The 27854-nt window shown below is 32.1% G+C and overlaps 5 protein-coding genes across 8 annotated transcripts; 2 read left to right on the forward strand and 3 right to left on the reverse strand.

Moving 5' to 3' along the window:
- On the forward strand, positions 1470–3831 carry LOC104727127 (dihydrodipicolinate reductase-like protein CRR1, chloroplastic). 2 transcript variants are annotated; one of them, XM_010446146.2, is made up of 10 exons: positions 1470–1725; positions 1793–1915; positions 1996–2070; positions 2159–2224; positions 2315–2410; positions 2547–2663; positions 2954–3046; positions 3163–3264; positions 3375–3461; positions 3546–3831. In XM_010446146.2, exons 1-10 carry the CDS (start codon positions 1621–1623, stop codon positions 3576–3578), a joined length of 897 nt encoding a protein of 298 aa, XP_010444448.1. In that variant the 5' UTR covers positions 1470–1620; the 3' UTR covers positions 3579–3831. The 2 variants fall into 2 exon arrangements, with proteins under 2 accessions (XP_010444448.1, XP_010444456.1); XM_010446154.2 differs by having other exon boundaries at positions 2336–2410.
- Positions 3992–5617, reverse strand: LOC104727110 (protein COFACTOR ASSEMBLY OF COMPLEX C SUBUNIT B CCB2, chloroplastic-like). 3 transcript variants are annotated; one of them, XM_010446135.2, is made up of 6 exons: positions 5414–5617; positions 5202–5314; positions 5050–5121; positions 4817–4957; positions 4560–4713; positions 3992–4308 (listed from the first exon to the last, which is right to left on the reverse strand). In XM_010446135.2, the coding sequence occupies exons 1-6, from the start codon at positions 5562–5564 to the stop codon at positions 4253–4255; spliced, it is 687 nt and encodes a 228-aa protein (XP_010444437.1). In that variant the 5' UTR covers positions 5565–5617; the 3' UTR covers positions 3992–4252. The 3 variants fall into 3 exon arrangements, with proteins under 3 accessions (XP_010444437.1, XP_010444428.1, XP_010444423.1); XM_010446126.2 differs by having other exon boundaries at positions 3992–4394; XM_010446121.2 differs by having other exon boundaries at positions 3992–4406.
- Positions 12278–15626, reverse strand: LOC104727143 (F-box protein PP2-A14). The gene is made up of 3 exons (XM_010446164.2): positions 15067–15626; positions 14050–14168; positions 12278–12858 (listed from the first exon to the last, which is right to left on the reverse strand). Exons 1-3 carry the CDS (start codon positions 15397–15399, stop codon positions 12435–12437), a joined length of 876 nt encoding a protein of 291 aa, XP_010444466.1. The 5' UTR covers positions 15400–15626; the 3' UTR covers positions 12278–12434.
- LOC104753093 lies at positions 20602–21462 on the forward strand. The gene is made up of 4 exons (XM_010475384.2): positions 20602–20796; positions 20884–21087; positions 21157–21246; positions 21303–21462. Exons 1-4 carry the CDS (start codon positions 20602–20604, stop codon positions 21438–21440), a joined length of 627 nt encoding a protein of 208 aa, XP_010473686.1. The 3' UTR covers positions 21441–21462.
- Positions 24330–27498, reverse strand: LOC104753103 (E3 ubiquitin ligase BIG BROTHER-related-like). Its single transcript, XM_010475394.2, has 8 exons — positions 27149–27498; positions 26805–26870; positions 26373–26438; positions 25641–25678; positions 25169–25303; positions 24913–25061; positions 24653–24761; positions 24330–24500 (listed from the first exon to the last, which is right to left on the reverse strand). The coding sequence occupies exons 1-8, from the start codon at positions 27324–27326 to the stop codon at positions 24465–24467; spliced, it is 777 nt and encodes a 258-aa protein (XP_010473696.1). The 5' UTR covers positions 27327–27498; the 3' UTR covers positions 24330–24464.

Genomic DNA, 27854 nt, shown 5'->3' on the forward strand with positions numbered 1-27854 from the left:
AGGCCATTTAAACCATGAACTTGTAAATATATGTCATTTAAACCATGAACTTGTAAATGTATGTCATTTAAACCATGAACTTTCAAATTTATGTTATGTAAACCATAATACATAAAAATGGTGATCAATCTTTCAAACTCTAGTGCAGTATCCTAAAAACAAGATGATCAATCCTTCAGACTCTAGTGTAGTGTCCTAATAAATGAAGAAGACTCAAGAAAAAAACAAAAAGACACAAAATACATAACAAAGATCGAAAAAGAATGATGAAATGATGTTCTTCTCTCTCTTTCTCAGAATCGCATCATGAGGCAGAGTCGAAGAAAGAAGAGATAAACTAAACTAGGGTTAAACGGGTTAGCCGATTAAGCTTATATACTTCTACAGTTTCTAATAAACCAATCGATTCGATTACCGAGTCAAACCAATATCCGGTTATTCAAATCAATTGCACCGAACGATTAAGCTTTCTCTCTTTGATTTGCTCTGATAACCAAAATTTTTAGGTTGTCTGGTTTTTACCGAATGCCCAGAGCGAGTTCATGGTTTAAATAACATAAACTAAAAGTTCATGGTTTAAATGACATACATTTACAAGTTCATGATTTAAATGGCCTATATTTAAAAGTTCTTGGTTTAAATGACATTATTTCAAACTAAAACTTCAATTAAAACGATGTCGTTTTGTCAGTAACGGAATGATTAACGGCATAGTAACATCTGTTAGTAGGTCAACTATCAGATTTAACGTTATGCCTATTTTGGCCTAGTCAACGAAACTTCATAAAAAAACTAGTCAACAAAAGTTGATGTTTTAAATGGCCTACAACAAAGTTCATATTTTAAATGGCCAAAATTTGAAATTTCATGATTTTAATAACATTTTTCCCGATGTATAACACACTCTTCACCGTATATTTTTGGAAAACGCAACTCAGAAAACCGCTTTTTAATGGTTTCATGGCCTAAGGATTTGACTTTTATATTGGTGGTATATAATAAAACCAAAAACATCATATCGTAAGCATATATCAGAGTTCCTAAACTCAAGTCCAAAATCCAACTACAAGACTATAAACCTAATCACCAACTACAAGACTATAACGCAAACACTTATTTAAGAACATGTAAACACTGAGAATGTAAGATCATATCAATAATACCTGGTAGGAGTAGAATGAAGCCAAAAGATGAGACTTCTTGGAAAACAATTCTTTTATGTACCATCTTACCTTTTTTTTTTGTGTGGTCAACATTGATCCTCGTATTTTTATGTGTTCCATAAAAGATCTCTTTTGTTATTTTTCAACGGTTTAGAATAAATCATATGAAACTAACAAACAATTTGGTTTTTCAAAAGAAAAATTTACTGGAAATGATATTATAAATCTTTTTGTTGAAGGGACAAAATAAAAATCATTGGCAATTTTTTGAAATTATCTTGAAGAAACAAAAAACAAAGAGCCAAAGTAACCTTATCCATCCATACGCCTCCAACAAAACTGACATCGTTTTAAGCAGAGGACACGAACAGTGCAGAATCTCTTATCAACATGAGGAAACTATAAGCAAAAAAAAAAAAAAAAACAGAAGGCAAAAGCTATCTCCGGGGTCAGAGCAATGGCAGCTGTGAACTGCCACTTCTTCAAGCTATCACGACATCTCAAACCCTCAAGGCCTTCCTTTACCTGCTCCGCTTCTCAACCTTCACAAAACAACATAAAGGTAATCACATCATCGTCATCGAGTTGCCATACAATGCAGCTTTGATTGATAATGCTACTACTATCAGGTTATCATAAATGGAGCTGCAAAGGAAATAGGAAGAGCGGCTGTGGTTGCTGTGACTAAGGCCAGGGGAATGGAGTTAGCTGGTGCTGTCGATAACCATTTTCTTGGCGAGGATATTGGCTTGGTGGCTTAACTTATAACCCCTCTGTACATACTATTCCAACTGGTAGATTTTGACTCCCTAACTCTAATGTTCTTGACTAGCTGTGCAACATGGAGGAGCCTTTAGAGATACCCGTAGTGAGTGATCTAACAATGGTCTTAGGCTCAATATCTCAGGTTCCCATTCTTTCCAAACCCTCCCTCTCTCTGTTTCCACCAGATTTTAAGTTCTACAGAACAACCTAAACGGAAATATCGTTGGTAGGGAAAAGAAGTTGGAGTCGTGATCGACTTTACAGACCCGTCAACAGTGTATGAGAATGTAAAACAGGTAATAAATTTTTATCAAGCTCCATATATCCACTAGTATGGTAAAATCAGAAAACTATCAACAGTGTTCATGAGTACTGAATATATCAAGGCAACTGCATTTGGGATGAAGAGTGTGGTGTATGTACCTCGGATTAAGCCAGAGACAGTATCTGCGTTATCGGCACTATGTGACAAGGCCACCATGGTGAGCACAGGGTGAGATACTCGCAGATAATTCATTATGTTTCCTTTCTTTGTGAGGTTGAGTGTGTCCAGAAGCAACAATTGTTAGACGAGAGATGGCCCAGTTTAATCTAATTTCATCCCTGCTTGCGTTATAGGGATGCCTAGTAGCACCAACTCTATCCATAGGATCTATACTACTCCAGCAGGCTGTGATCATGGCCTCCTTCCACTACAACAATGTAGAACTCGTGGAGTCAAGGCCTAATGCAGCGGTATGACAAAAACAAAAACAGTTTAGATTTCCTAGAATTTGAAACTTTTGGAATGTTCATCAAGACTAATTAAGGCAAACAAGACTAATGAGGCTAGTTACGGCTTACGAAAGATCCATATATAGAGCTTTTGCATATAGAGAATTTGCCAAGACAATATAGACCTTTTGCATATCATTTGCATGAACCAAGGTAAATATGATGAAATAGTCATCTATGACAAAAAAATCATATGCAGCTTTTGCAATTGATTCACAAGAAGTGACTCAAAAGATACCTATGAAATGCAGGATCTTCCTTCTCCAGAAGCCACCCAAATCGCAAACAACATATCAAATCTTGGTCAGATCTACAACAGAGAGGATAGTTCAACAGATGTTAAGGTAAAGCATGAATAACATTGCAGAAAAAGAATGTCAGAAAGGCTAACAAAGATAGACCAATAAGGATTGTGTACATATTATACATAATAGAGCCTGAGTTTCACTCATATTTCCAGGCAAGAGGTCAAGTAATTGGAGAAGACGGGGTTCGTGTTCACAGTATGGTTCTACCGGGACTACCATCTAGTACACAAGTCTACTTCTCAAGTCCAGGAGATGTAATTATCAATACTGCAATCTATTTTCAAAACTCAAACCGAATATTGGATTCTCACTTTTCAGGCTTCATAGCTCATAAGGTATCTCATCCACAAACTACTGTACACAGGTTTACACTATTAAACACGACATAATTGACGTAAGGTCCCTAATGCCTGGCCTACTCCTAGCTATCAGAAAGGTGGTACGCCTCAAGGTAACAAGGAAAGGCGAGAATTCTCCATCCATTGATGTCTTACTGTTATCTAACTACTTCCGGTATTCTCTTTTGGTTTTACAGAATCTGGTTTATGGCCTTGAGAAATTCCTGTAGAAACTGAAGTGTCTCTCGCCAGTCATCAATCAAGTATCAAGATATGAGTCAAAGATTAAATTATCATGAATACCTTATGTCATCCTACAAGTCATATGAAGGAAAAAAACATTACAAATAAAGTTTAGAAATAGGTTCATATTTTCTTTCATTATGTATCATCATTGATGATAAGAGCTATCAATTTTTAAGGTGAGAACACTAACTACGTCAGACTATAAAAAAAGCATTATCCTAAGGATTTTTTATTAAACAACTGCTACATTACTAATAGCTTCACGGCCTGGAAAATAAGATGTTCAATGCTTTTGGGTTCTGTATATCATTATTATTATTTTTAGATTCTATATAGCCAGTCCTACGTAGTCTACCCACGAGGATCATGACATCATGAAGTTTTATAAATAAATTAGTAAGAGAAACTAAATGCCTGGCTCATATCCAGTTAACTTTCTATCAGAACATGCAAAGTCCTCCCATATTCAGATAGACCAGCAAGGAAGCATAAATACAAGTGATGAAAGTATGTCATATATATGACTGCACAATGACAACTTTACCAAAAGCCACAGTAAGAGAAAAATTAGAAAGCAAGAAGTCCTATTTCGTTTTGATCCATGGGAACAACCTAACCTCTGAATTTCTCAGCCATAGCTCCAATCCATGCTCTATCTTTATCGCTGTATGCATATCCAGCAGTAGAAGCTACCAGCAAAAACCCATCCATTTTCTGCGGTTCATTTATATCTTGTATGAGAGGTTGTACAAAAAGAGAACGTGTCCCATTGGGAAGAATATCCCAAGATGCTGAAGAACCTATAAACCAAACTGAAAGTTACAATATTACATCACCAAAAGACAGTTGTCTTTCCGCAGCCCAAATGAGTAAAATTTCAAGTATACAGTGGATCAACACTGCTGAACAATAGATCAACACTACTTAACAAAATCAAGGTTGTGCGATTAAAGAAAACGCAATACCTTCATATTGAGGGAAATAAAGGGTCTCCTTCACATCAGCCAAGCCAATTTCATCCACCTTTTTCTTAAACCAGTCATGTAGTTGAGCCTTAAGCATCTGATCTGGACAATTCCAGTACCCGCGAATACAAAGCTCACCTTCAACGGATATCAACTGAACAAAAAAAAACAGGCATTTTTAAGTAGAACAGAGAAGTAAGAACAAAACAAAGCACCAAATAAGATCAAACCCCTCATCCAAGACAGAAACACCATACCACAGCTATCGTACTTGTATTCCTTAACAAAACATACGTCGCCCATGCTAAATCCTCCTTCAAAGAATCTCCAATATTTGATGATATAACAAAAACTTGCTCTCCCTCTTCAGGTAGAGTTCTCTGCTCCACTACAGAACCCTAAACACACCACCCATCAACAACAGTTACTACTATAAACAAACAGCAAAATTTCACTTCACTCAAAAGTAGAAAATGTAAATCAGAATTACCTTGAGAAATTTTCCAATGTAAGGTAAAGCTATTGAGAATGCAGCTAGTGATAATCCCAAAGCTTCTGATCTCTATCACCACAAAAATAAAATCACATAAAAATGCTAAAATTTATCTCTTAAAAACTTCTTAAACACTGTTAAGCCATTACCAGCTGAGGTTCATTGATTGGAGCAGAAGCTGAGAAGTGGTTAAGAAGAAGAAGTGATCCAAACCCGTACCCAAGCCATCTCGGTAGATAAGATTCATCTAGCCCAGGAATCCCTAACAAATGCAGACACAATCCGATTCTGAACTTATCTCACAAATGCTTAAAAACAAAACAAAAATCTGAGCTTTCAAGTGGAGAAGGAAGAGAATTACCGAAAGTGAAGCGAAGAACAGAGAGATTGAGTTGTTGTTGAGTATCGTTCTCCGTACGAGCGAAGACTCGTGTAGACCTTGAGGAGATACGAGCACGAGGTTGCGGCGCGAAGCTTGAATTGAACGGGAGATTACAAATTCGAATACTCATCTCTCTCTCTCTCTCTCAGGTGTCTTCGAGTCTCATAGCTTCTGTATCCGCCATTGATGACTTCTCCAAGAACCTCTGCGTAGTGGGATAGGCCCACCAATATAAGGCCCAATAGTTAATTGGATAACCCACTAATACCAGGCCCACTAAGAAATTTAAAATACACGTACGTATTGAAATATACCATTTTCCCATGAGGGATAAGATAGTGAAATCTATTTATAATAGCAATCCAAATAAATGCTACCAACAGTTGTTTTTTTTTTAATAGTATATTTTGGATAATTATCCAAAAAATCTGTAGAAATTTTCAATTGTGTGTTTTATGAATAGTTGCAATTGTTTATTGTAATGGTTTTTTTTGTAAATTTGCAACAGTTCATTGTAAATTTGTGTTTTATACGAATATTCGTATATTTTGAAATCTATATATATTTGTCTGTTCAAACTGTTTTCAATTTTTTTGCCATGATACAAAATAATATAAAATTTCATTCTCAACGGTTTTTACAGTTTCTAAATTATTCTCTAGCATTCATTCTTTTAAAAGTAAATAAATTTCTCCAATTCTTGATTTAACAAAAGTTTTTTGGAATGGTGAATTTAATTTACAACTTTTAGTTAATTTTAAATAGAAAAATTTAATGAAAATACCTAAAGTTTTTTTCCTAGAGTTAGATGGATTATATAGTGAGTTTTTGGATTTAACTTTTGAATATGATAATAAAGATGTCTTCTATTGAAAATCTGTTTATATAGGCTGCATACATCGAAATTGGATGTTGTATTAAATTACTACAAAATCTAGATCTGGAAAGATATCTTCAAGCTATATAGCTATTTTGTATATTTTTTATTTGTGTTGGACGCTTTAATTGTAGTAGACGTGAAATGAATCGTTTTAAATGGTATTCTTTTCCGGATAAAATTTCACCTGTTAGAAGAAAAACAATGATTCTGATTCGTCGCTTCAATATAAAAGGAGGATCATTTCGTTAAATATTATTTTATATTTATTTTTAAAATATCATACAGTTGCGTATGTTCATTGTAGAGTTGTGTCTTTTACCATAAAATATCTATATAATATATTTATTTTCAAAAAAATTATATGATTGTGTCTGTTTATTGTAGAGTTGTACCTTTTACGATAAAAATCTATATAATAATAACAATTTGAATAAATGCCAGTAACAGTTGATTTTTTGTCGTATCTTTTAGTTAAATAATTATTAAAAAAAAATCATATGGTTGCGTCTATTCATTGTAGAGTTGTGTCTTTTATCATAAAAGAAAATCATACAGTTGCTTCTGTTCATTGTAGAGTTATGTCTTTTCACCATATCTTATTTACAACTTTTCGTTCTAATAGTTTTGTTTATATAAATGTTTATGTCTTTTGAACTCTCTCTTATTTGTCTCTTCTTAGATAACTAACAAATCAATGAATCATTGTTCGCTGACATAAAGTTTTTCGTTTCATGCTGAATCTAAATAATATGAATTTTAATATTCAATATCCAATATTATTCTATAATCTAACTAAAGATTTTAGAAATGATTATAGTAATATGAAAATTTAATCAACTTTAGTTATGTAACTTACAATTGCATTTATTTATCGTAACGTTCGTAAAATATGTATTTTATAAGATTTAACTATTTATCTTTTAGTTTTAGAAGTTATGTATTTTTATTATAATTATTGGTTGATAAATTTTCACTCGAGATAAAATTTATTTTATTTTAAAAATTATTTTATCAGAAAATTGCATTGACTTATTATAATCGTTTATTTGATATTCTCACTTATGACACTTCGTCACAATATTTGTTTATGAGTAATATGAATATTATTAACTGTTATGATGCTTGTTACTCATTACAATAATTTTTCATACAATATCTTATACTTATAATACATACAAATTATTTAATAATTTGTCTCAATGCAATTAGAGTTGCCTCAATTCATTATGATTTTTCATTTAATAATTTTTAACTAGAGTTGAGTCTTTTTACCATATTACTTTTTTTTATTATAAGTTTTTATTTTGATCGTTATGTTTCTTAAATTCACAGTTATATATGTTCAATATTTATGAAGTTTTAGCCCTACTTATTATTTTCTTCTTTTGGAATAATTTTTAATTTTGTTATTTAGCAATATTTTCAAATAATTATATAATATATAATTCTAAATTTGAAATTTAATTTAACTTATTTTGAAATATCTCTCAGAAAAAAAAATATCTTTTACAGTTAGGAAGAATAATAAAAATATACTTTTTCGAATACGGTCGTCCTTACTTTGACCATAATTAGCCATATTAAAAAGTAACTACAATAATGAAAAAAGAAACAAAAAAAAAACATAAATAAATATCTTGTTACAGTTTGTAGAGAAATAAATAAGTCTTTAATTTGTTCAAAGTTTTTTTTTTATCAAGCAAAAAGAGAAATAAATCCAAAACATATATACTATAAATTGATTAATTTAGACAAACACTAATTGCAGATTTTGAGAATGGAAATAACTTAAAATTGAGCACTGGAAACTTTGACTAGATACATTTTGTAATTACTAGTAATATAATCATGGTACATTTTACCATAAAAGAAAAGAAAAAAATATGCTGTTCGAAGCTCTATAAATTGAGCTTCTTCATCGATTAATCTAACGAAGAAGCATAAGCAAAATCACCTACAAGTTTAAAACTGTTCTTTTCTTGGTTCTCCTAAACGTAGAGGTATGTATATGTATACTTTCATCACCTACGTAACGTTACTATGCATCATTCTTTTCTCAGTTATGTTATGTAATATGATATGAATATCTCTCTTTTGATAGGTGGGTTTTGGTGTTTGGCTCTTCAGATTAATTGTGTGGAGAAGTAAAGGTATTGAATTGTTACTTTAGTTTTGATTTTCGTGTTTTAATCTCTACTCCTTCGTTTTGATAATGGGTTGCTGTTATTCAGTTTGTGTTTTCCTGACTAATTGTGTGTGTTCGATCGTATCACCTTTCCTTGTCTTAAACATATTTATATACATGTTCATAAACGCTTAATGTTTTCAGATATTTATTAGCTTCAATTTTAGAGACATCAATATTTTAGAGACACTTCAATAAACATGTTTTTGAAACCCGAATCTGTTTTCATGAGTTCGTGATTTTACTATGTAACGAGCTTTCTCAAATTTTATAAATTTTCAGCGAACTTTCGCCCACAAACTTATTGTAGATTTTCCAGATTTGGCATGGGTTGCTTATTGAAGTGTTTTTGTTACTCTTTAGATCTGGACGGACATCTATATTTGAAACAGATCTTAAAGAAAATATATTAATTACAAGAACAATATTGTTGGATTTTAAATTTCATGATTGATCTATAACGAATTTTAGGGCGCAAACAATCTAGTTGGATATTAAATTTAATGATTGATCCATAACGAATTTTGGTTCAACTTATGTTTTCATTGATTTGTAATTTACTGTGTTATATTCAAAAGCTTTCTCTCTTATTGGTTCAACTTTTTTCAAGAAATGGACGCAAGCGACGATATCGATATGTTCCTACAAAATATCCGCAAAAATAGAGGCAGACGTGGCAGACTCGAGAATACTCCAAATATGATTGGAGGTGCTTCTGCTGAAAAGGCTAGGAATGCAATCAAACTAAGCCTTAAGAAGAATGCATCTACCTCTCAAGACAATAATGGTGGTGTTGTTGGTGCTGTTGACGCTGTTGTTGCTGAAGAGATAAGCCCTCTTTGATCTAAGTTTGTTCCAGATAATGATTTCTATGACTTTGACAAGGACCGACTTGGAGGTTCGTTTAAAGAGAATGAAGTATGGGCTGCTTATGGTTATGATGGAATGCCCCGGTTTTATGCACTGGTGCATAGTGTTGTCTCTCAAGAACCCTTCAACATGAGTATTTCTTGGCTGGATATTACCAACGATGAGGAACCGGCTACAATGAAGTGGGTTGATTCAGGTTTTTCCAAGACAAGCGGACGCTTCTCAATCGGGGAACGCATGATCAACACCAAAGCTCTCACGCTATTCTCACATAGACTCAAGTGTACAAAAGATGCTGAAGGGTTTATTCACATCTATCCAATGAAAGGTGATGTGTGGGCTTTGTATACAAAACTGGTCACCATCATGGGGAGATGAAGATGATTGGAGCGATGAAGAAGAGTGGAACGAGTTTGAAATCGTTGAAGTGGTTGAAGACTTTGACAGGGAAGTAGGTGTAATGGTTTTGCCATTAGTGAAGGTCCCTGGATTCAAAGCTGTCTTTCGTCGCGATTCTGATCAGTTGGCATTCTCAGTCAAAGAACTGCTCAAGTTCTCACATCAGGTGGTCTATCACATGCTCAGTGGTCAGGAAGGTGAGAATGTTCCAGAAGATTGTTTGGAGCTTGATCCAGCAGCTTTGTCACCGGAGCTTCGCGGGGATCTCTCCGAGGAGGAGCTTCTCACTGAGGACGAGATGAGTGAATAGGAGGATTAAGTCAAGGTTCTCACCAGTGTCGTGCCTCATCTATATTGAAAAGGGCAATTGCCCAAGGCCACAAAATAGAAAGAAATTGTAAGGCACATATTTTTTTTTAGTTAGGTTATGTATTTAGTTTGAAAATGTGTTTACGCTTATTATTTTAAAAATCTATGATATTTTGTTTGTCAATTCTTCTGATTTCATATTTTTTAATCTTTTATTTGCATTAATAGAGTATTATATAATTTATTAAATATTTAAAAGTAAAATGAAAAATCACATGAAAATTGAGAATTTGTATTAAATTTTTTTACGAAAGATATTTTTAATTAATTAACAACATGCTAATGTGTAATAACACATAAAATAGACTCTGAAATATCATACCATCTATTTTTTATTGTCACATTAGCTTTTTGTTAGTGTAGTTGCAAATTTTCAACTTTCATGTGGTTTTTCTATTTTACTTTCAAACATCTAATATATTATAAAACACATACATACAAATATTTTACTTATGTTTTGGTTATATTTTGCATATGTTTTGTTTATTTTTTTGTTAATATCTATTCAACATTTCAAAAAACCAAAAAAATGACTAATTTGCTGCCATGTATAAACAATCACACCTAAAATTTATATTTATATAGAATTTAGTTTAAACTATACTCAATGTATCAAACAATCAAATAAATTATATACATATAGATGATTTTATCATCGTCACAAAATAATAGAAATTTAGAAATAATTAAAAATACATATCATCTATGTATTTTATGGGTAACCATCTAGTATAGATCATTTTTAATTTTTTTTTTTAAATCTATCTTTTTTTTCGCCCTAAGCCTATATGAACCTAAGCACGGTAATGGTTCTCACCGGAGTCTGATACCCTGCTTTTTTTTTTTTGCTTTTTATATTTGATTCAAGAAACTACAGTGAAATTGAGTCAGTATCTATTTTGTATTGATTCAGTGAATTTATCTTTACTTTTAATTTTGTTTTTGGATGTTGTTTGATGCTCCTAGCATATGGTTGTATCTTGAAGCAGGGTTTTTCAGATTGTAATGAGACTTTGATCTTATGTTTTCTATATCATTTTAAAAAATCATATCTCCATATATGCATACTACACTAGAAAGTAATTAGCCAGACGCACCGGCCACCACAGAGATTGAGTCGCTCATCTACACTGTCTCGGTGTGTTATTTGTCGTCTCAATGTCTCATGTCCATGTTGTGTCAAATAACAATGGTGTTTAGTTTGACTGTGGTTTGTAGGACGAAGATGTTTTAATTGAGGCTTCACCGAGTCTCAAATTCTTAAAGATAATATAAGATACATGTAAGCAATTTCTACAAGTTTCATTGGAAGATATAGATCAATAATAGGAAATGTGAACGCAATTTCTAAGCTGGAGCTCACGTTATAAAATGTAATATTAAAATATAATAATTAGCATATAAAGAGTTAAATAACCATCTTGTTTACTCACATCTTGTTTTATATTTAGAAGCAAAATACATTATGTAACACTCGCGAATCAAATTTCCGGTTTGGATGTCGATAGACACCAAAAAACGGTGTGGGTCGACACCATTTAGTTGTTTGTCCTCGGACTATTTCTAATTTCTCTTTTATTGCGCGGTTTAGTGGAAAACCCTAGAGTTAGGATATTTAAAGAGAAAACCCAACGCCCTTGTTTCTTTAAGCCACTTTTCATTCTCCAAAGAGTTTCAGAAGAGAGAAATAGTTTTCTACGAGTTTCCATGAGAGTTCTAAGCCTTTATGGAGAGATTTGTCCCTGGAGATCTTAGGCTAAAGATATGTTGGGAGGATTGTTGTGGTCTTGGATTCGTTATTGTTGGTCATAATTTTTTTGATGGAAAGGTGAGTTCATTACCATGGCTTATAAGCTTGTGATTCTCTGATTTTGTGTTTAATGAATTGTTTGATTGATGTCTATCTTCTGTTAAGTTGCTAGAGTCATTAGAATGATATTAGAATGCTGGTGATTTGTTTTATGACATTGCCGGTTCATTGTTATTTAATTCATTGGTTTATTGGTTATTTAATTTATTGGTTTTGGCTATTGGATAATTTCTGATTTAATGTTGGTTGTTTCTGCTATTTAAATTGAGTGCTGTTAGGTTGTTAGTGAGCATGAAATTACTATTTAATTTACTAATTAACTCCTAAAAATGCCAAAACTCATCACATATATTATTACATACATGCACATCTTTACATTGTCAATTTAGAACTATACATCTGCTTAATACAAAAATTTGCACAAGTATATTACTTTACATATACTGACAAAAAATATCCTAAAAACTAATATAAAAAATCAAAAAATTTAATCGAAAAATGTATATTTCCCTCTATACTCAGATGGGCATATGATCACACAATCTAAACACAACCCACCTTTGGTATGTGTACAATCTATCTGAAGCATAGAGAATTTGACCCAAACTGGTGAGTTCTCATTCTCCACGACAAAGTCACCCACGTGGTGATAAACCCACCTCCCTGATTCCTCCAAATGTCGTTCGGACATAGCACACTGGCCGTCGGACGTGGACAGTTGAAACCTGACCGGTTTGATGCCCCAACCATGAACTTGGTCCAAATTACATGTTTTCCTCCCACATTTTCTAATAGGTTTGCCTAGTTGTATCTTGAAAAGTATACTGTATTTTCCGGGTGCAAATTCGAATTTGATATTTCCAACTGCTTCTAACCACCATATTTGCCGGAGATAAGATATCGAACCAAATCTGTTGGAACAAAATGAGACTCATCGTAAGAACTTAATGATATATATAAATCATAATGTGAGAGAGTTGGTCCAAGTAGATACATTGTTGATAAGCTCTACAACTTTTTAGAATAGGTCCCTTGATATATCACAAGTGGATCATGAAATATTCGATCTCATCTAATAGACTTATAAATAAGTACGTACTTTTCTTTATTTGGTCTTTTACCTTTAAGCAACACTAATGAAATAAATTATTAGTTTCATAATTTGGTTGATAAATAACACTATATTAAAGTGGTGTAGTGGAGTTAATGATTATGTATATTTATATGTATATATTATATATTTGTTCCTATTTTTGGTGAAAATATATGAATTATGTGGATAGAACCTGGATAAAGTTTCCAATTGTATTTCTGTAAAGAATGATATGATATGAGAAATAATAAACAATAAGTGTGGGGGGAAAATAATTTATATTTTAAAAACGATTGTTGAAAGAAAGCCATCCAATAATTGATATGATCGAGCAAATTTGGGATAAGAGAAAATGACATATTCGTCGACGACCTAAAACTTTCCCTATTCACTAAACAAACCAGTTTTTTTGAGCTTATCTAAAGATTCTATATGTACATATTACCTGTAAATTTACGAATATATATGATGTATACGTCATTATACATTTCGTATACGTGTTGATATATATCTTCTATCTAAGATTTTTAGTAACAAAGGCCAAAATATATCTACCATCACTTGAACATTATTTAAATTTCAAAATGCAGTTCTCTTATTTATGTCAGCATATTAGTTATTTTTGTCAAACAGAAACTTCAAACATTATGAATTTATGATGTATATTCTTAAAAACTCGTTTAAATTAAACGTAAGTACAGAAATAGACTTTAGAGTTTTAAGCTTTCGACGTAGAAGAGTGTGTGAATACAAAATGTGTAATCATCAACTATGACCGAGGTCATGGCACGTTTCTATGATTTATAACCAATAATAACATTGTCATTTCTTGTTTATATTATCAAATGATTAGCTTCGAAAGAGAAACAAATATATGTTGACAAAGTCACAATTATATAATCAAATCAGCGAGAGTTTACAATCAATTTTTAATGAAGTTATGAATTATCAACCAAAAAATACTAAAATTTTAAAAGATAATCAAAGAGAAAGATTCAAAGAAAAGAACCTGGATTCGCCGGAAGAAAGATGTTCCCAATATCGGCGATCATCGATGCCGGTTATGTTCATTGCCTTTGGTGATATCGCCAAACACACTTTCCCACTTCTCTTGTCCAACCATGCTTCCTTTTCATTATTACAATCCAAATATTTACTTTTCTATTAATATTAAGTTATGAATAATTAAATCGCAACCAACTTTACAAGATTTTCATATTCTTAACAAGATAGGAATGATCTTTTTCTTTTGTTTCTTATTTCGTACACACATGACACACCCCGAGTTTTAAAATTAGCTTTTTTTCTTTGACAAAAAAAAAAAAAATTAGCCTTTTTTTTATTTGATTTTTCTTTTGGCAGCATTAAACCTTTTTATTTGATTTACAAGTCAAATCCAAACATACCGGAACCACTTATATATAAAACTGAACCATAAATTTTTATTCATGCTTTCCGGTTTTAATTTTCTCCGCATACAAATAATATGTTACGAACCCCAATAAGAAAAAAAATATCGAGTCACAAAAAATATCTTTCAAATAATTTATGCATTTTATCCTCAATTCATTTCAGGTTTTCTTAGCCAATAGTTCCTCTTTCTATTCAACTTAAATATCATTCGACCAAAAAAAATACGTAAAGGTTAGGGGTATAAAGATTTTTTTTTCTAACTCTAGTTATTTGTTTAATTTTTATACAGTAGGTACCTAAGATGTAAGAAAAGTGTGTTTAATTTTTGTTTTGTAAGAAAAAGGAAAAGTGTGTAAAATAGTACTAATATGTAGCTTTTTAAAGAAAAGTGTGTTTAATTCTACTGTTTCTAGAAGCTTTTTTCAAACTTTTTATTTGGGTCATAAAGTGGGAATAATAGGCTAAATTAAACATATTGACAAAAATCCTCCACAGAATATATATTTTTACATCCCAAGAAGTATCTAATGGGACGTAATTGACCATCAAATAAATCATAAGATTCATTAAAAAAAAAAAAAAAAACATAAATATTGATAAAAGAAGATAGAACCTTTGTGCCGGCGTCGAAGAGGTTTGGTCGACAAAGCCTTGCATAGATCTCTTTCTTGCGTCTGATAAGTTTGTCTTTTTCTCCTACTTGTTGTTGATCTTCAAGAATTCTTCTGACAAGAAACTTGTAGTTACAAGGAAGCTTGTGTTCCCACACCGCATCTGATCTCGACGCCCTATGAAAAGACTTGTTTACACTCGCCAGTAGGCAGATCTCTGGTGGGTCCATGTACATGAACATTGCCGTTATACAGTTCTCAGGCACGTCTTCGAGGCCGCATAATTTTCTGCCAAAAGGTTCGGATCCGGAGATGCTCGATGAAGCCGCCCCCATAGATGGAAAGATCAGATGATGTATATAGTAAATGATTCCTCTTTGGTCTTTCCTTTTCTTGGATCTGGTGCATGTATTCAAGATATGGGTTTGATGTGGTGGAGAAGTAGAAAAAATATGGATGAAAGAGATGGGTTTGACATATTTACGATTCTTTTGTTCTTTGTCTAATGGGAGAAGTTAATGGCTTTCTTGGTTTTAAAGGAGAGAGAAAGGGTTGTACGTGGGATTAGGGAAAAGAAATTAATGTGAACAGAAAATATTTAATTATTTAATTGTTTTCTTACTAAGAATATTTGTAATACAAGAAGAACAAGTTCCATTTTTCTTAGATTATTCGATGTGAATTTGATGATTTTTTTTTTTAATTCGATAATTTATTATTCTGCCTGTTTTAGTTTATGTGAGAGTTGAGGATTTAAAGTTTTGTTTTAAAATTAATGTTGTTTTAGATTTCTAATACAAATTAAATGTTTGATAAATGTGTCAGTTTTATTCCTAACGTTTTTTAATGTTGACCAATGAAATATTGTAAAGTATACTACATACAGTAGTAACGTATATGTTAAAAAAAATTAAATGAGTTATTGGGTAGTCAAAAGCGTTACTCTCAATTTCTAACTTTCATGTAGTACTTTTTTTTTATCTAGTTTTGCATTATTTTATAACAACAGTTTGCTGTTCCAACTTACAGTTAAAAATTTGTACAACTTTGTGTTATCAGTGAGTACTAAAGGGAAGGGTTACTAAATGGAAGGGGAAAAAGTGGAACTTACAAAGCATATTAAAAGTAAAAGAGAAAGACATGTTGAAAGGATTTTATTTGGAACATATTCAAAGTGTATGGTTTCATATGACAGACTAGTCCCATGGAAGATGCTTATCATATCAGAATCCTAGTTCCCAGTAAAGGAAAGTAAATATGATAAAATTTTAGATATATTTTTTTCTACATATGATTAAAATTTATTTTCTACCAATTTAGTTTCTACATATTTATTTAAAAAAAATAAATATTAAATATTTCTCTACATATGGTTTGTAACTTTCTATTATATTAAAAATGAGTATTCATGTTGTTAATTAGAAAAAGAATAAAAAAAGGATTATTTATATTATTTTAGTATGACAGAGAGGAGTGATTCCTCATAAATAAGTTTTTAGCAAATTTAAAATATTCGACTATGAGTTAGTTTTCATTACCATAATATGTCTCGAGATCTAGTGGGTGCAAAAAATCTAGAAATAGTCTATGGGCGCTTGTGGCCAACGCATTCTGACCCAATAGAATTCGACTTTAAAGTTTTAAACATTTGTAAATATACAATATAAATCAGACTAAAATGTTTGAAAATTCATTCACGTACAAAGCGTGAAGCTCCCTTGTCAAGTGGGTTGTGTCATTTCTTTGTGGGTGGTTAAATCTCTTATTCACGGATGTTAAATGTAGCCTCACAACAATATGTATATAGTGGACCATTATACGAGTAGCAATAGGCTTCTTTTGCATAAAAGATAGATACGCGTCCTCGGTCCTTCATAATAGTAATGATGCTAGTATAATAGAGATTGTTTAGTTATACATAACCTTACAACGATCAATGATTGGAGCGGACACCTTACATGTCAAAGTAGTTAAAGTTAAATTTATTAACGTGTATCACGTGAATCACGTCTAAGCTAGTATGATGATAATAATTAAAGAAAGAAAGTAAAATGTCAGATCTTAATAAGTTGGCTATCAAACCACTGGCCTACATATACCAATAGAAGAAACATAGAAACGAGGATTTATAAATTATAATAATGGAGATTGTGACTCGCCCAAGAATATTGTCCGAGGAATTTAGAAATTTCATTTCTTGAAATCATTTTTATTTATTTTGGTGAAAATATATATTTTATGTTTTATTACAGTGTTACACATCAAATTCGAAAAACTTTTATTTAATCAACGCATTAGGCATTATGGTCTAATTAATCTCCCTTGTGCAAACGCAGCAAGTCTGCATAAAACAAAACAATAACGTCTAAATATAAATATAAATATATATATTTATATTATAACATTGTTATTTTAAGTATGCATTTTTCAGCACATAACATAAAAATATATAGTTGACTTTGATTAAATTTAATTATGTTCATACCTTGTTATCCTGTAACCAAAGTGTAATGCATTCCTTATGATAAATATGATCACATGGCAAAGTCGATAGCGTATCTTTTTCCTTGAATCCGATAAAACATATTGGACACCTTCAATATTCCACAAACCGATTAAACTTACCAACTTAAACCAGAACTTAATATATGACATTGAACAAAAATAGAAAAAAAGCAATACTGTAGAGAGTGACAATATTGGTTGTAAACTATTCCTACATATAGCAACGATAAAAATAATTAGATCAATTAATCTTACTCAGTTTTTTCGGATACAAGAGTTTTCATTCTAGATTTGTTGATTTTAGGTGCTAATATTTGGCCAATCCTCCTCTCCGATAATCCTTTGTTGACCGATCCAATCGATTCTCCTAATTCATTCAGTTCCTGTATCATTCAAACCAAGGTTAAGTCTATCATAAAAATTGATAAATGTCGAAATCTATCTGCATATACCTCATAGCTCATGGTATCAGTATCGATGTCACCATCAGAAGGAAGAGCTTCAGAACTGTGAGATGGAGCATTTGAGGAACTGCCAACATGACCTTGTTGATGTTGGGATGTCGAACCGTTCACTACATGGTTAAAGGTGAAATATCTATATTAAATAAGATTTATTTATAATGTTGAGAATTTTATTTCATACCTCCTACGTCTTGGAACTGATAGGTAAGTTGGTCAATATCTTCCGTTAACGCAACACCATTCGCCATATCTAGATATGTGGATCAATTTCGACATGCAGTTTTGTACATTAATCAAAACGCATGTTATATACAACATTTACAACTGAGATATGAAAATAGGATACCTCAAACAAAAAATATAACTACTTTTTTTTTGTGCAAAACAAAAAAAAAAGATATACTTACATTCTTGTTCTTGTAACGATTTAGCCATCTTTTCGTCATCGCTTAGAAATAATTGAGAATCTTGTTCTTGTAACAGTTTAGCCATCTTTTCGTCATCGCTTAGAGAGAATTGAGAATGATCTACATTTAGCAAAATTTTGTGATGAATTATCTGAGTCACTTTTTAGGTGTACAATACACTTAATTTCGAAGGCGTAACAAAATTACCTTCCATATTTTGCCACTCTCTTGCCATCGCTTCTATATAAGAGAACAAAAAAAGGATTATAAGTAATCATCAAACAATTTGGATAATATAGATAAAAAGTTTAACATAACTTAGTAAGCAATGATCCTAATTCGATCAATGATTTGTTATATAAGGCTAAAAAAATATGTGTTTATGTTATCGTAGATTGGGTCGGAAGATTAAAAATAAGGAAAAACGAAAACGCGACTAGACCGAACTGGTTCAGATAATGGTCCACATTATGAAAAACCCTATGAACAATAATTTACCTTCTTCTTCTTGTTGCAGAAACGCCGCCAAGGCTTCATCATTTATCACCTGGCTCGATGGCATCCTCATTTGTATTTTATGAAGAGGAAAAAAGACTTGACTTATTAATGTTTTGGCAAAAGGATTCACGTACTTATCTTTCTCATCACTCAAACCATTTTATAACCAAAAAAATTTATTAGTGACTTTAAGAGTTATATTTGGTAATTGTTGACATTGATGAAAAAGATTACAACTCACATTGATTAGATCAATTAAAAGGTTATAAGCACGCCAAATAAATGTGTTTCCTATGTGTGTGATTAAGGGATCTTTTAATTTTTTTTTTGAACAAACAGGGATCTTTTGATATGCATGTATAATCTCAGTTAATGTCCACGCTACAACAAATATGCACATTGATAGCAGACGGATATAGCTCATTTTCCGTCACTGCTATGAAAGATAAGATTTTTTTTGGTTAATTTTTAATAGCATCTTATTAACGTTATGATAGGAAAATTATGTAGCGGGAAACAAAAGTGACTTTTGTCCGCCAATACTTAGTGAAATTATTCACTTAAATCGCCAAATAAAAAAAAACCAAAAACTCAACACACTCTCTCTCTCTCTCTCGTTACAACCTAAGCTCGCTACACTCGATTTCTTCTTCTAAATTCTCTGTATGTGCTCAATTTCTTATCTTAAATCTCTATCAAATCTTCAATTTTATCGCCGTTTGTGAAAAGCCCCAATTTCGCCGTTTTTGAGAAGCCCTAAATCTCCATATCCATCGCAATTGAGAGCTCGAATCCGTTTTGAGGCATGTCTTTCTTCTTCCTCCTAATTTCATTATCTGTTTCGATTATTTGTGATTTCAAACATCCCTCTTATGTGTGATTTCGATAAGTTTAGGTCAGATTTATCTAGTTTAGTTATCTGTTTTGTTAGGGTTCGATTTATCTAGATTTATTTCGTTATCTGTTTTGTTAGGGTTCAATTATTTACAAATTTTGAGAATGTGGAAGTTCGAATCCATCTGTTTTGTTAGGGTCTGTTGTTATGAGAGGTGCTTCAAGAAGATATATTAAAGAAGATGTTCAGTCTAGAAATGCAGATATAATTGGTCCATTGCCAGTAGATGTTGACATGGATACTGAAATGGATGAAGCTGAATATGCTAGATCTGATTGTGAAGGCATATATGTGCAAGAGTAGATTCTTGATTCATTTATATATATATATATATGCTTTTGTTTATGGTTGATGTTTGTTGAATATTATAGATTTTATGATGTATTCTATTATATAAGTTCTACGTGATTAAGTTTCTGTTCTAAGTGATTACTTTTCTGTTTACGCAGGTGAATTAAAATGGGTGGAACTAAAAAGAAGGTTGGAGAGAAGAAGGGTGGAGAAAAAAGAAAGAGAAAGTCTAAGGATGATGACGAACCTGAGTTTATTTGTACTGTGGAGGCCCAACTTGTAGCAACAGAACAGCATGTGGAGGCCCAACCTGTAGCAACAGAACAGCATGTGGAGGCCTAACCTGTAGCAACAGAACAGCATGTGGAGGAGGAACCACAAACTCAACAACAACCAGAAGAACCAGTAGGAGAGTTTGTGTTGTCTGAAGAACATGAGCAGCCTGCTACGCGTAAAAGAAAACGAGGACCAACAAAGATGAAAAACCTAGCCAAGGATCCATCTGTTAGAGTGAAAGTTGATTACAATGTACTTGGAGTAGCGGTTGGTCCAGGGTCAGTCAAGTTGGCATCATATGTAGGGACATTGATGCGAGAACACATCCCTATCAACATACCTAACTGGAAGAAAGTGACTCCAGATCTCAAAACACTTCTCTGGAGATCTGTTCAGGTAACAAGAAGTTTTTTTGTTTTTAAAAAATCTCTCAATTGAACAGGTTTACTTTTATAGTTATGGTGTGAGTGTAAGTGAATGCAGGCAAGGTTTGAGCTTGATGAAGATTGGCAAAGGATATCTGTGATTCACCAGATGGGACATTTGTGGCGATCACACAAGTCTGTCACGGTGAAGGCTATAAATTTGGCTGCAAATAACCAAGAGAGGATGAATTTGAGACCACCAAATATTGGTCCTGTTGATTGGCAAAAATTTGTCAAACTCAAAACTAGTGCTGCATTTAAGGTAATTACTTGTGATTATAATTGTTTAGTAGTTGATTGGTGATTAGTAATTAACATGTTTCATTATTAGGCCGTGAGTGAGAAATATAAAGCAAAAAGAAAGAATCAGATACCTCACACCACTAGTCGTAAAGGGATCAGCAGACTAACAGAAGAAATGGCAAGCATATATACATACTGCTTGTACTGTTACTGAAATTTTGTTTTCTGGAACAGAAAGCTGAAAGTGAAGATCCTTCCAGCGTGACAAGACTAGATGTTTGGATCAAGTCTCGCACCAAAAAGGATGGTACACCAGTAGATACGAATGCAGCTGATTTGATTGTAAGTCTGAATAGAGTTGTACACCAGTAAATAGTGTGTTATCGACTAGTAAAACCTGAATCTGTCTTTATGTTTTTCAGCAAAAAACAGCTGAAATTGGTGGAAGTGATGCTCCAGTATTTTTAACAAATCCAGATGAAGATCACCTCGCCAAGCTTTTAGGACCTGACAATTCTGGTAGGCTGAGGGCAATGGGTAGAGGCATGAGTAAGACCAAATTAGCTTGTTTACAAATGCAGAGCAAGTGTATGGCTGAAATGGAAGAGCGGCAAGTAAAATTAGTAAAACAGGTCAATGCCTTGGAAAGTGAACTTGGCAGAATCAAGAATCAGGTTAGATACTTAAGAGTTCTCTACTATTCATCAGCCAGTTAGAGTAATATAAATTGATGTTATTTTTGTTTATGTTACAGAGACCAGAAGCTGAAATGGATGAAAACTCAGCTGCAAGAGTAACATATTCTTACTTCTTTTCATATCAGCTAAGTGATTCTTCTTAGTGTCGTTTATGATTCTTAGTTGCTCATGAAATTGTTGCAGAGTGTAAACAAAAGAGCACATCCTAAGTGTGTGTTTGTTGATTGGTCTGACATNCTTTTCATATCAGCTAAGTGATTCTTCTTAGTGTCGTTTATGATTCTTAGTTGCTCATGAACTTGTTGCAGAGTGTAAACAAAAGAGCACATCCTAAGTGTGTGTTTGTTGATTGGTCTGACACTGATGAAAATCTTGGTGAGGGTTGGATTCTTTCTTCTGATCCGGATGACATAGTGAATGACTGTCGTCTTGGCCCTTATGATCTCAAAGTGTTAGTTGAAGCTGCATATAAACCAGATGCATTTCTATGGAGACCTGCACAAAAGATCTTTCATATGAAAGAAGCTGTTGGACATATAATCGCATGGCCAACTGATAAGTGTAGACTGGTAGACAACAACATCCAAATGGAAGACATTGCCCCTATGGTATTTATAATTTCTAGCAATGTGTTAGCAATGTATTACCCCTGTCTATAATGCTAATTAATTATATTGGATTTGTTTACTGATTGTGTTTAACAGGGTATACAAGGAAACAAATGTAAACTATTGGATTTGTCTAAGGGTGACGTCATTGTTGCTGAGGGGCGTTGGGAGACACAAGAACCAAGTGCGTTGGTTAACGGAATTCCTCTTGGACCAAAAGCAGTTAAAGTATTTGTGGATTCAGTAAAGCAGCCTGATACATCACTATGGAGACCTACAGCTGAAATGTCATTTCTTGAGGACTGTTTGATGGCTTACGTATCTTGGCCCCTGAGTAAGGTTGATTTTGAAAATCCCTCAACTCCAACTGGTCAGAATGCTACATCACATGCTTCTTTGTCTGCATCAAAGGCCAAGTCTGCAGCCACAGCTTCTAAGTCTGCTACAGAGTCCAAAACTTCAGCAACAGCTTCAAAGGCTGCATCGCAGGCCAAATCTGCATCTATGTCTTCTAAGTCTGCATCTGGTTCTGAGTCTCCTGTTGATGATGCAACGGGTCCAATATCACCAATAAAGAATACTTTACCATCACAGTCTCCTCTCAGGAAGTCTCCAGTAAGTGTTTTCATATGTTATGAAGTTGTTTTTGTTAATTATATGATGACTGATGGTTTATATTGTAAACATGGCAGCGCATTAATAAAGTTATTTCCAAGGAGAATAAGAAGTGCAAGTTGATGGATTTAACTGAAAAGAATAGGGTTGTGGCTGAAGGACGATGGGGAACAAATGATCCAGAACATAAGGTTCACTTTACTCGCTTGGGTTCTAATGCAGTTAAAGTGTGGATAGATGTTGTGAAGGTGAAAAATGTAAAAGTTTGGAGGCCATCCGATGAAATAGAGATTATTGAAGATGCACTTAGCTCCTGCATTGCTTGGCCAGAGAACAAGGTCATTATGTCTTAAACTGATGGTTTTATTGTGTAATGTTAAGTACTTGAGATTGCTTGTTTATTTTGGATGTTCTTGAGACTTTGATGGTAAACTGATGTTCTTGAGACTTTTGTTATGTATTTTGGATCTGAGACGTTTATTAATCAGATTTTATGAGATTTTATAAAACAGGTTATGTGTGCTATAATCACATATCAGAAAATGCTATAAAAGTACAGGTAAACGTTATGATAAAAGAATATACCATAGCACAGTAAACAAGATAAAACAGCATTTCGCAACAGCTATATTAGATATGTATAACATAGCACGAAAAATTAAATATTGTATAAATTTTTGCAAAATTATAATCTTGATAATACAGCAGTTTATTAGAGCTATGCTATAAAACTATAACATAGCACGAAAAAACAAATGTTGTATAAATTTTGTCAAAATTATGATCTTGATAATATAGCAATTTCTTAAAGCTATGTTATAAAAATATAACATAGCATACGTAATTCGTGCTATTGTATATGGAGTACATATAATAACAGTGCCCTAAAACAGCGCTTATGAAAACGCTATCAAAGGCCTATGATAGCGTTTTTCTCTGGTTAACAATGTGCATATTTGTTATAGTGCCACTCATATTTCCAGTTTCATATACTGTATTGATTAAATTGTGGCAATACATGTTTTATCTAAATTTAGAAGTAAAACTATACTAAATAAGTTAAACTTCGATATATTTAATCAGTGGTGAATTATCTAAACAAATGAGAATGTTGCTGTCTCTAAATTTTATTTTGAATATTTAATATATTTTAAAATTTTAAAAATGCTATATACAAATATCGACCTTGTTTAATGACTCAGTAATTATAACCAAACATAACTATTATATATCATTTCATACCAACTATATAAAATGAAAAAGAAGTTTTGAAATTAATAAAATCCAAACACATTTGGAAATATATAAATTTATCCATAGGCACAAGTATTCATCTAGTTTTAAAAATGGGAGAATGATTGGAGAATAACTTCTTTTTTTTTTTTGCTGAATATGTAAATATGAATAACTTTTAAAGTCTAAACCGAAAATTGCAGATTGTTAAACATTATCGTCCGACGAAAATTAGTATTATATTATGGATAAACCTCGGCTTTGCAAACACAGCATACCTGCATATATTAAACAAAATATATACATTAGATCGATTAGAATACTAAAATGAGAATATGTTTTGTACATATTATTAAATGCATGATAAATATATGCAGGTTTTTTTTTTTTCAAAACAAACATTTAAACTGAATTTTATGTTCGTATCTACCTTGTTTTGTTTCAGCCATTGTGAAATGCAGTCCTTATGGTAGATATGATTACATGGCAAAGTTGTAATCTTATCTCCGTTCTCATAGTCCACCAGGCATATCGAACACCTACGATGTTATCCAAACCAAAAATTAGATTCATTATCTATTTGAAAGCAATTGTACATTCGTTAATTTGGTTCAGAGTAACGAAGCGAGATTCCAAATGAGCGACAAACACTTAGTAAAGAAGATGAAAGATATATTGATATTATCTTACTGAGAATCATCGGCAACAAACTTCTTTTTCCTGAACCAACATCCAGTTTTGGTTTTAGTACCATACTTATGAGTCCGCAGTCGGGAGATCTTCTCTCGGGACAATCCTCTATTGAAATCTCCAATAGCGTCTTGTAATTCATTTATTTCCTGTTCACCCAAATCAAAGAAAACAACATTGATATATATGTTCTATTTTCTTGATCAATGACCATATATATATATATACGAAATTGTTGAGTTGGCATGGTACATACCTCATACGTCATATTTGCGGTATCAATGTCCTCATTAGCTGGAGTATTGTGGGAGATATTTGAAGGACTAAGAGTATGCGTATGATGATCCAAGAAGTTCTCATCATTGTCATAGTGAGAAAGTGCTATACTAGTCTAAATTTTTATGCAAAGCAAAGATTTGTGTCAATTACGAAAATTATAGATAACCATATATATTTTTCCGGGTAATCATAGATATATAAATTTAATGAAAATAAAAACATGCGAGTTAATTTATCTATAACCTATAACCTATTTTTAAAACTATATAAGCTTTTCTAACATATATATATATATATATAGTTTACTAGCTTTTCCGAGTTAACCTATAACATATAACATATATATAGTTACTAGCTATAAGCCTTAGCCTATAACCTATTTTAAAAACTATATAAGCTTTTCTAAGTAATTAAATTTCAAGTATTGAGAAAAGAATAGCCACGCGTACCGAGGGAGCATCACGTTGAGGTATGTATGAACGATTCACTGCAGATTGAATGAAACATGAAAAGCTTCAGCGTATTTGTCCAAAAAAAAAAAAAAAAAAAAAAAAAAAAANCAGCGTAATAAAACGAAGTATGACGAACTCTACATATAAGTGTCAATCTCTTTTTTTTTTTGGGGCAAACTATACGAGTCAATCATGCGTCTATTTCACTTTATTTTTATGAAAAATAGTAAATTGAATATTACGTACTTTTGAAGAAGAATAAAATTTGAAGCTTATAAACCCATCTAGCAAGCTTACTTGGAGTTTTTATGTAACTTATATGAATGTANGACTGTACATATGGAACACCTACAAAGATCACACGAACAAAATAATTAAAATCATAGTCGTAACCGGATCTTACTTAAACAATCACCAAAAGACTATCCATAAATTACCTAGATTAATCAAAGACTGACACAGACTAACCAGAGTAAATACTGACGATATAGAATTAAAGTCACATTTGGTATTACAAAAAAATTGAAACAAACAAAATGATCTGATCTTACTCGTTTTTATCGGGAACAAATGATCTCCTTCTCCACCAGGNTTCCTTGGATACATACGTCCGTATTATTTGCCGCTATATGTATGACAATTTCAATCGTCAGGTGGCGAAATTATTCATTAAGTAAATGAAATATGTCTAATTATGCTTAACATTAAAAATATATATTATATACTTACATTCATCTTGTTCTTGCAAATATCTAGCAAGTTTCTCATCATCACTTAGAGAGCTCTGCAGATTACCTGTAAAAACAAATAAAATTGGAAGTACCATAAAACGATTCATAAGTCTCTTTTTCTTGGTTTTGGATTTTTTTTTTTTAGTTTTTACAAAAACATAAAATATATAATCAATATAAGCATTATGGTATATGAATCATTTATTTTTTGCCTAACTAGGTTAATCAAAGGTATATTAGTTTTTTTTTCATCATCCGGAGAACAATAGAATTTAAACATCTAGACCTTGTACTAAAACGAAAAATTTGCACACAAAAAAAAGTACTAAAACGAAAAATAAACCTCAAGGTTATTACGTTATACTAAAGATATATGACATACTCTTTGATGTGTGTGGTAAACAAAGTATACGGAAGATAATAAGACTACCTTCCAATTCTTGCAACGTTCTTGCCAATCCTTCATCATCATGTACACAAGAAGGCCCACAAGCTTCTGTAAAATTTCAATGCACAAAAATCTCTTTAATCATAAAAAAAAATATATGATTATATGATTATATAGGATCATTGTATGTTGGATCATTGCTTTGTAAGTCAAAATCATTATATGATTTCAGACAAAATATGGTTTAAGTACGTAGGATCATTGCTTTGTAAGTCAAAAGTGATATATTGATGTTTATATATAAGAGAATTCGAAACTAGTTACAAACGAAATCATAAAAGTATTTTGCTATTGAAAACTGAAATATACATATAAGATTAATATACCTTCTTCTTGCTGAATCTCCAAAGCAATAGCTACATCGCTACACATCAATTCATTTTGATATTGTTGTTCAACCACCCGAGCAATAACATCATCACTAAGCGTCTGTTCTGATAACCCATTTTGTAAACATATTGCAATATTTTCGTCAACAAACGACTGGTTTACAAATCGAGACATCGCAAATTTGTTGATTTTCTTAACAAAGGAGGTGATGCTTTCGACGATGATTGATCTCTATGTTTACTCTTAATCATCAAGAAAAGAACTTTGTACCATAATTTATATCATCTCTCAAACCCTTTAATACGCTCACTTGAAGAAAGTTTTATCTTTGGAGATATGAGGCTAATTAGTGACAGCAAAAGAAGATTATATTAATTAAAATTTAAAAGCTTCTTTGCCCTTTATTTAAAATTTGTGTGATTTAAATATATTTGAATTTTATTTTTGGCTCCACAGATTCACTCTTTTCTTTTAAGTGTTTAAATGGTAAAATGTTACGGCACCTTTTCACCACGTTGACTTTTATTTATTGCTAGAAATATACTATACATACGAAATTGGGTTACATTTTCCATAATGTTAACATATGTCATTTTGAATAAAAAACTTTGACCACTGAATATTTTATAAATAGTAAAAAATCTTCTTAAATTGATTATGCTTTTATAAGCCAACATTTTTAAATTCATTGACTTTAAATAT

This window comes from Camelina sativa, chromosome 2 (genome assembly GCF_000633955.1).
Source record: "Camelina sativa cultivar DH55 chromosome 2, Cs, whole genome shotgun sequence".
Taxonomy (NCBI): domain Eukaryota; kingdom Viridiplantae; phylum Streptophyta; class Magnoliopsida; order Brassicales; family Brassicaceae; genus Camelina; species Camelina sativa.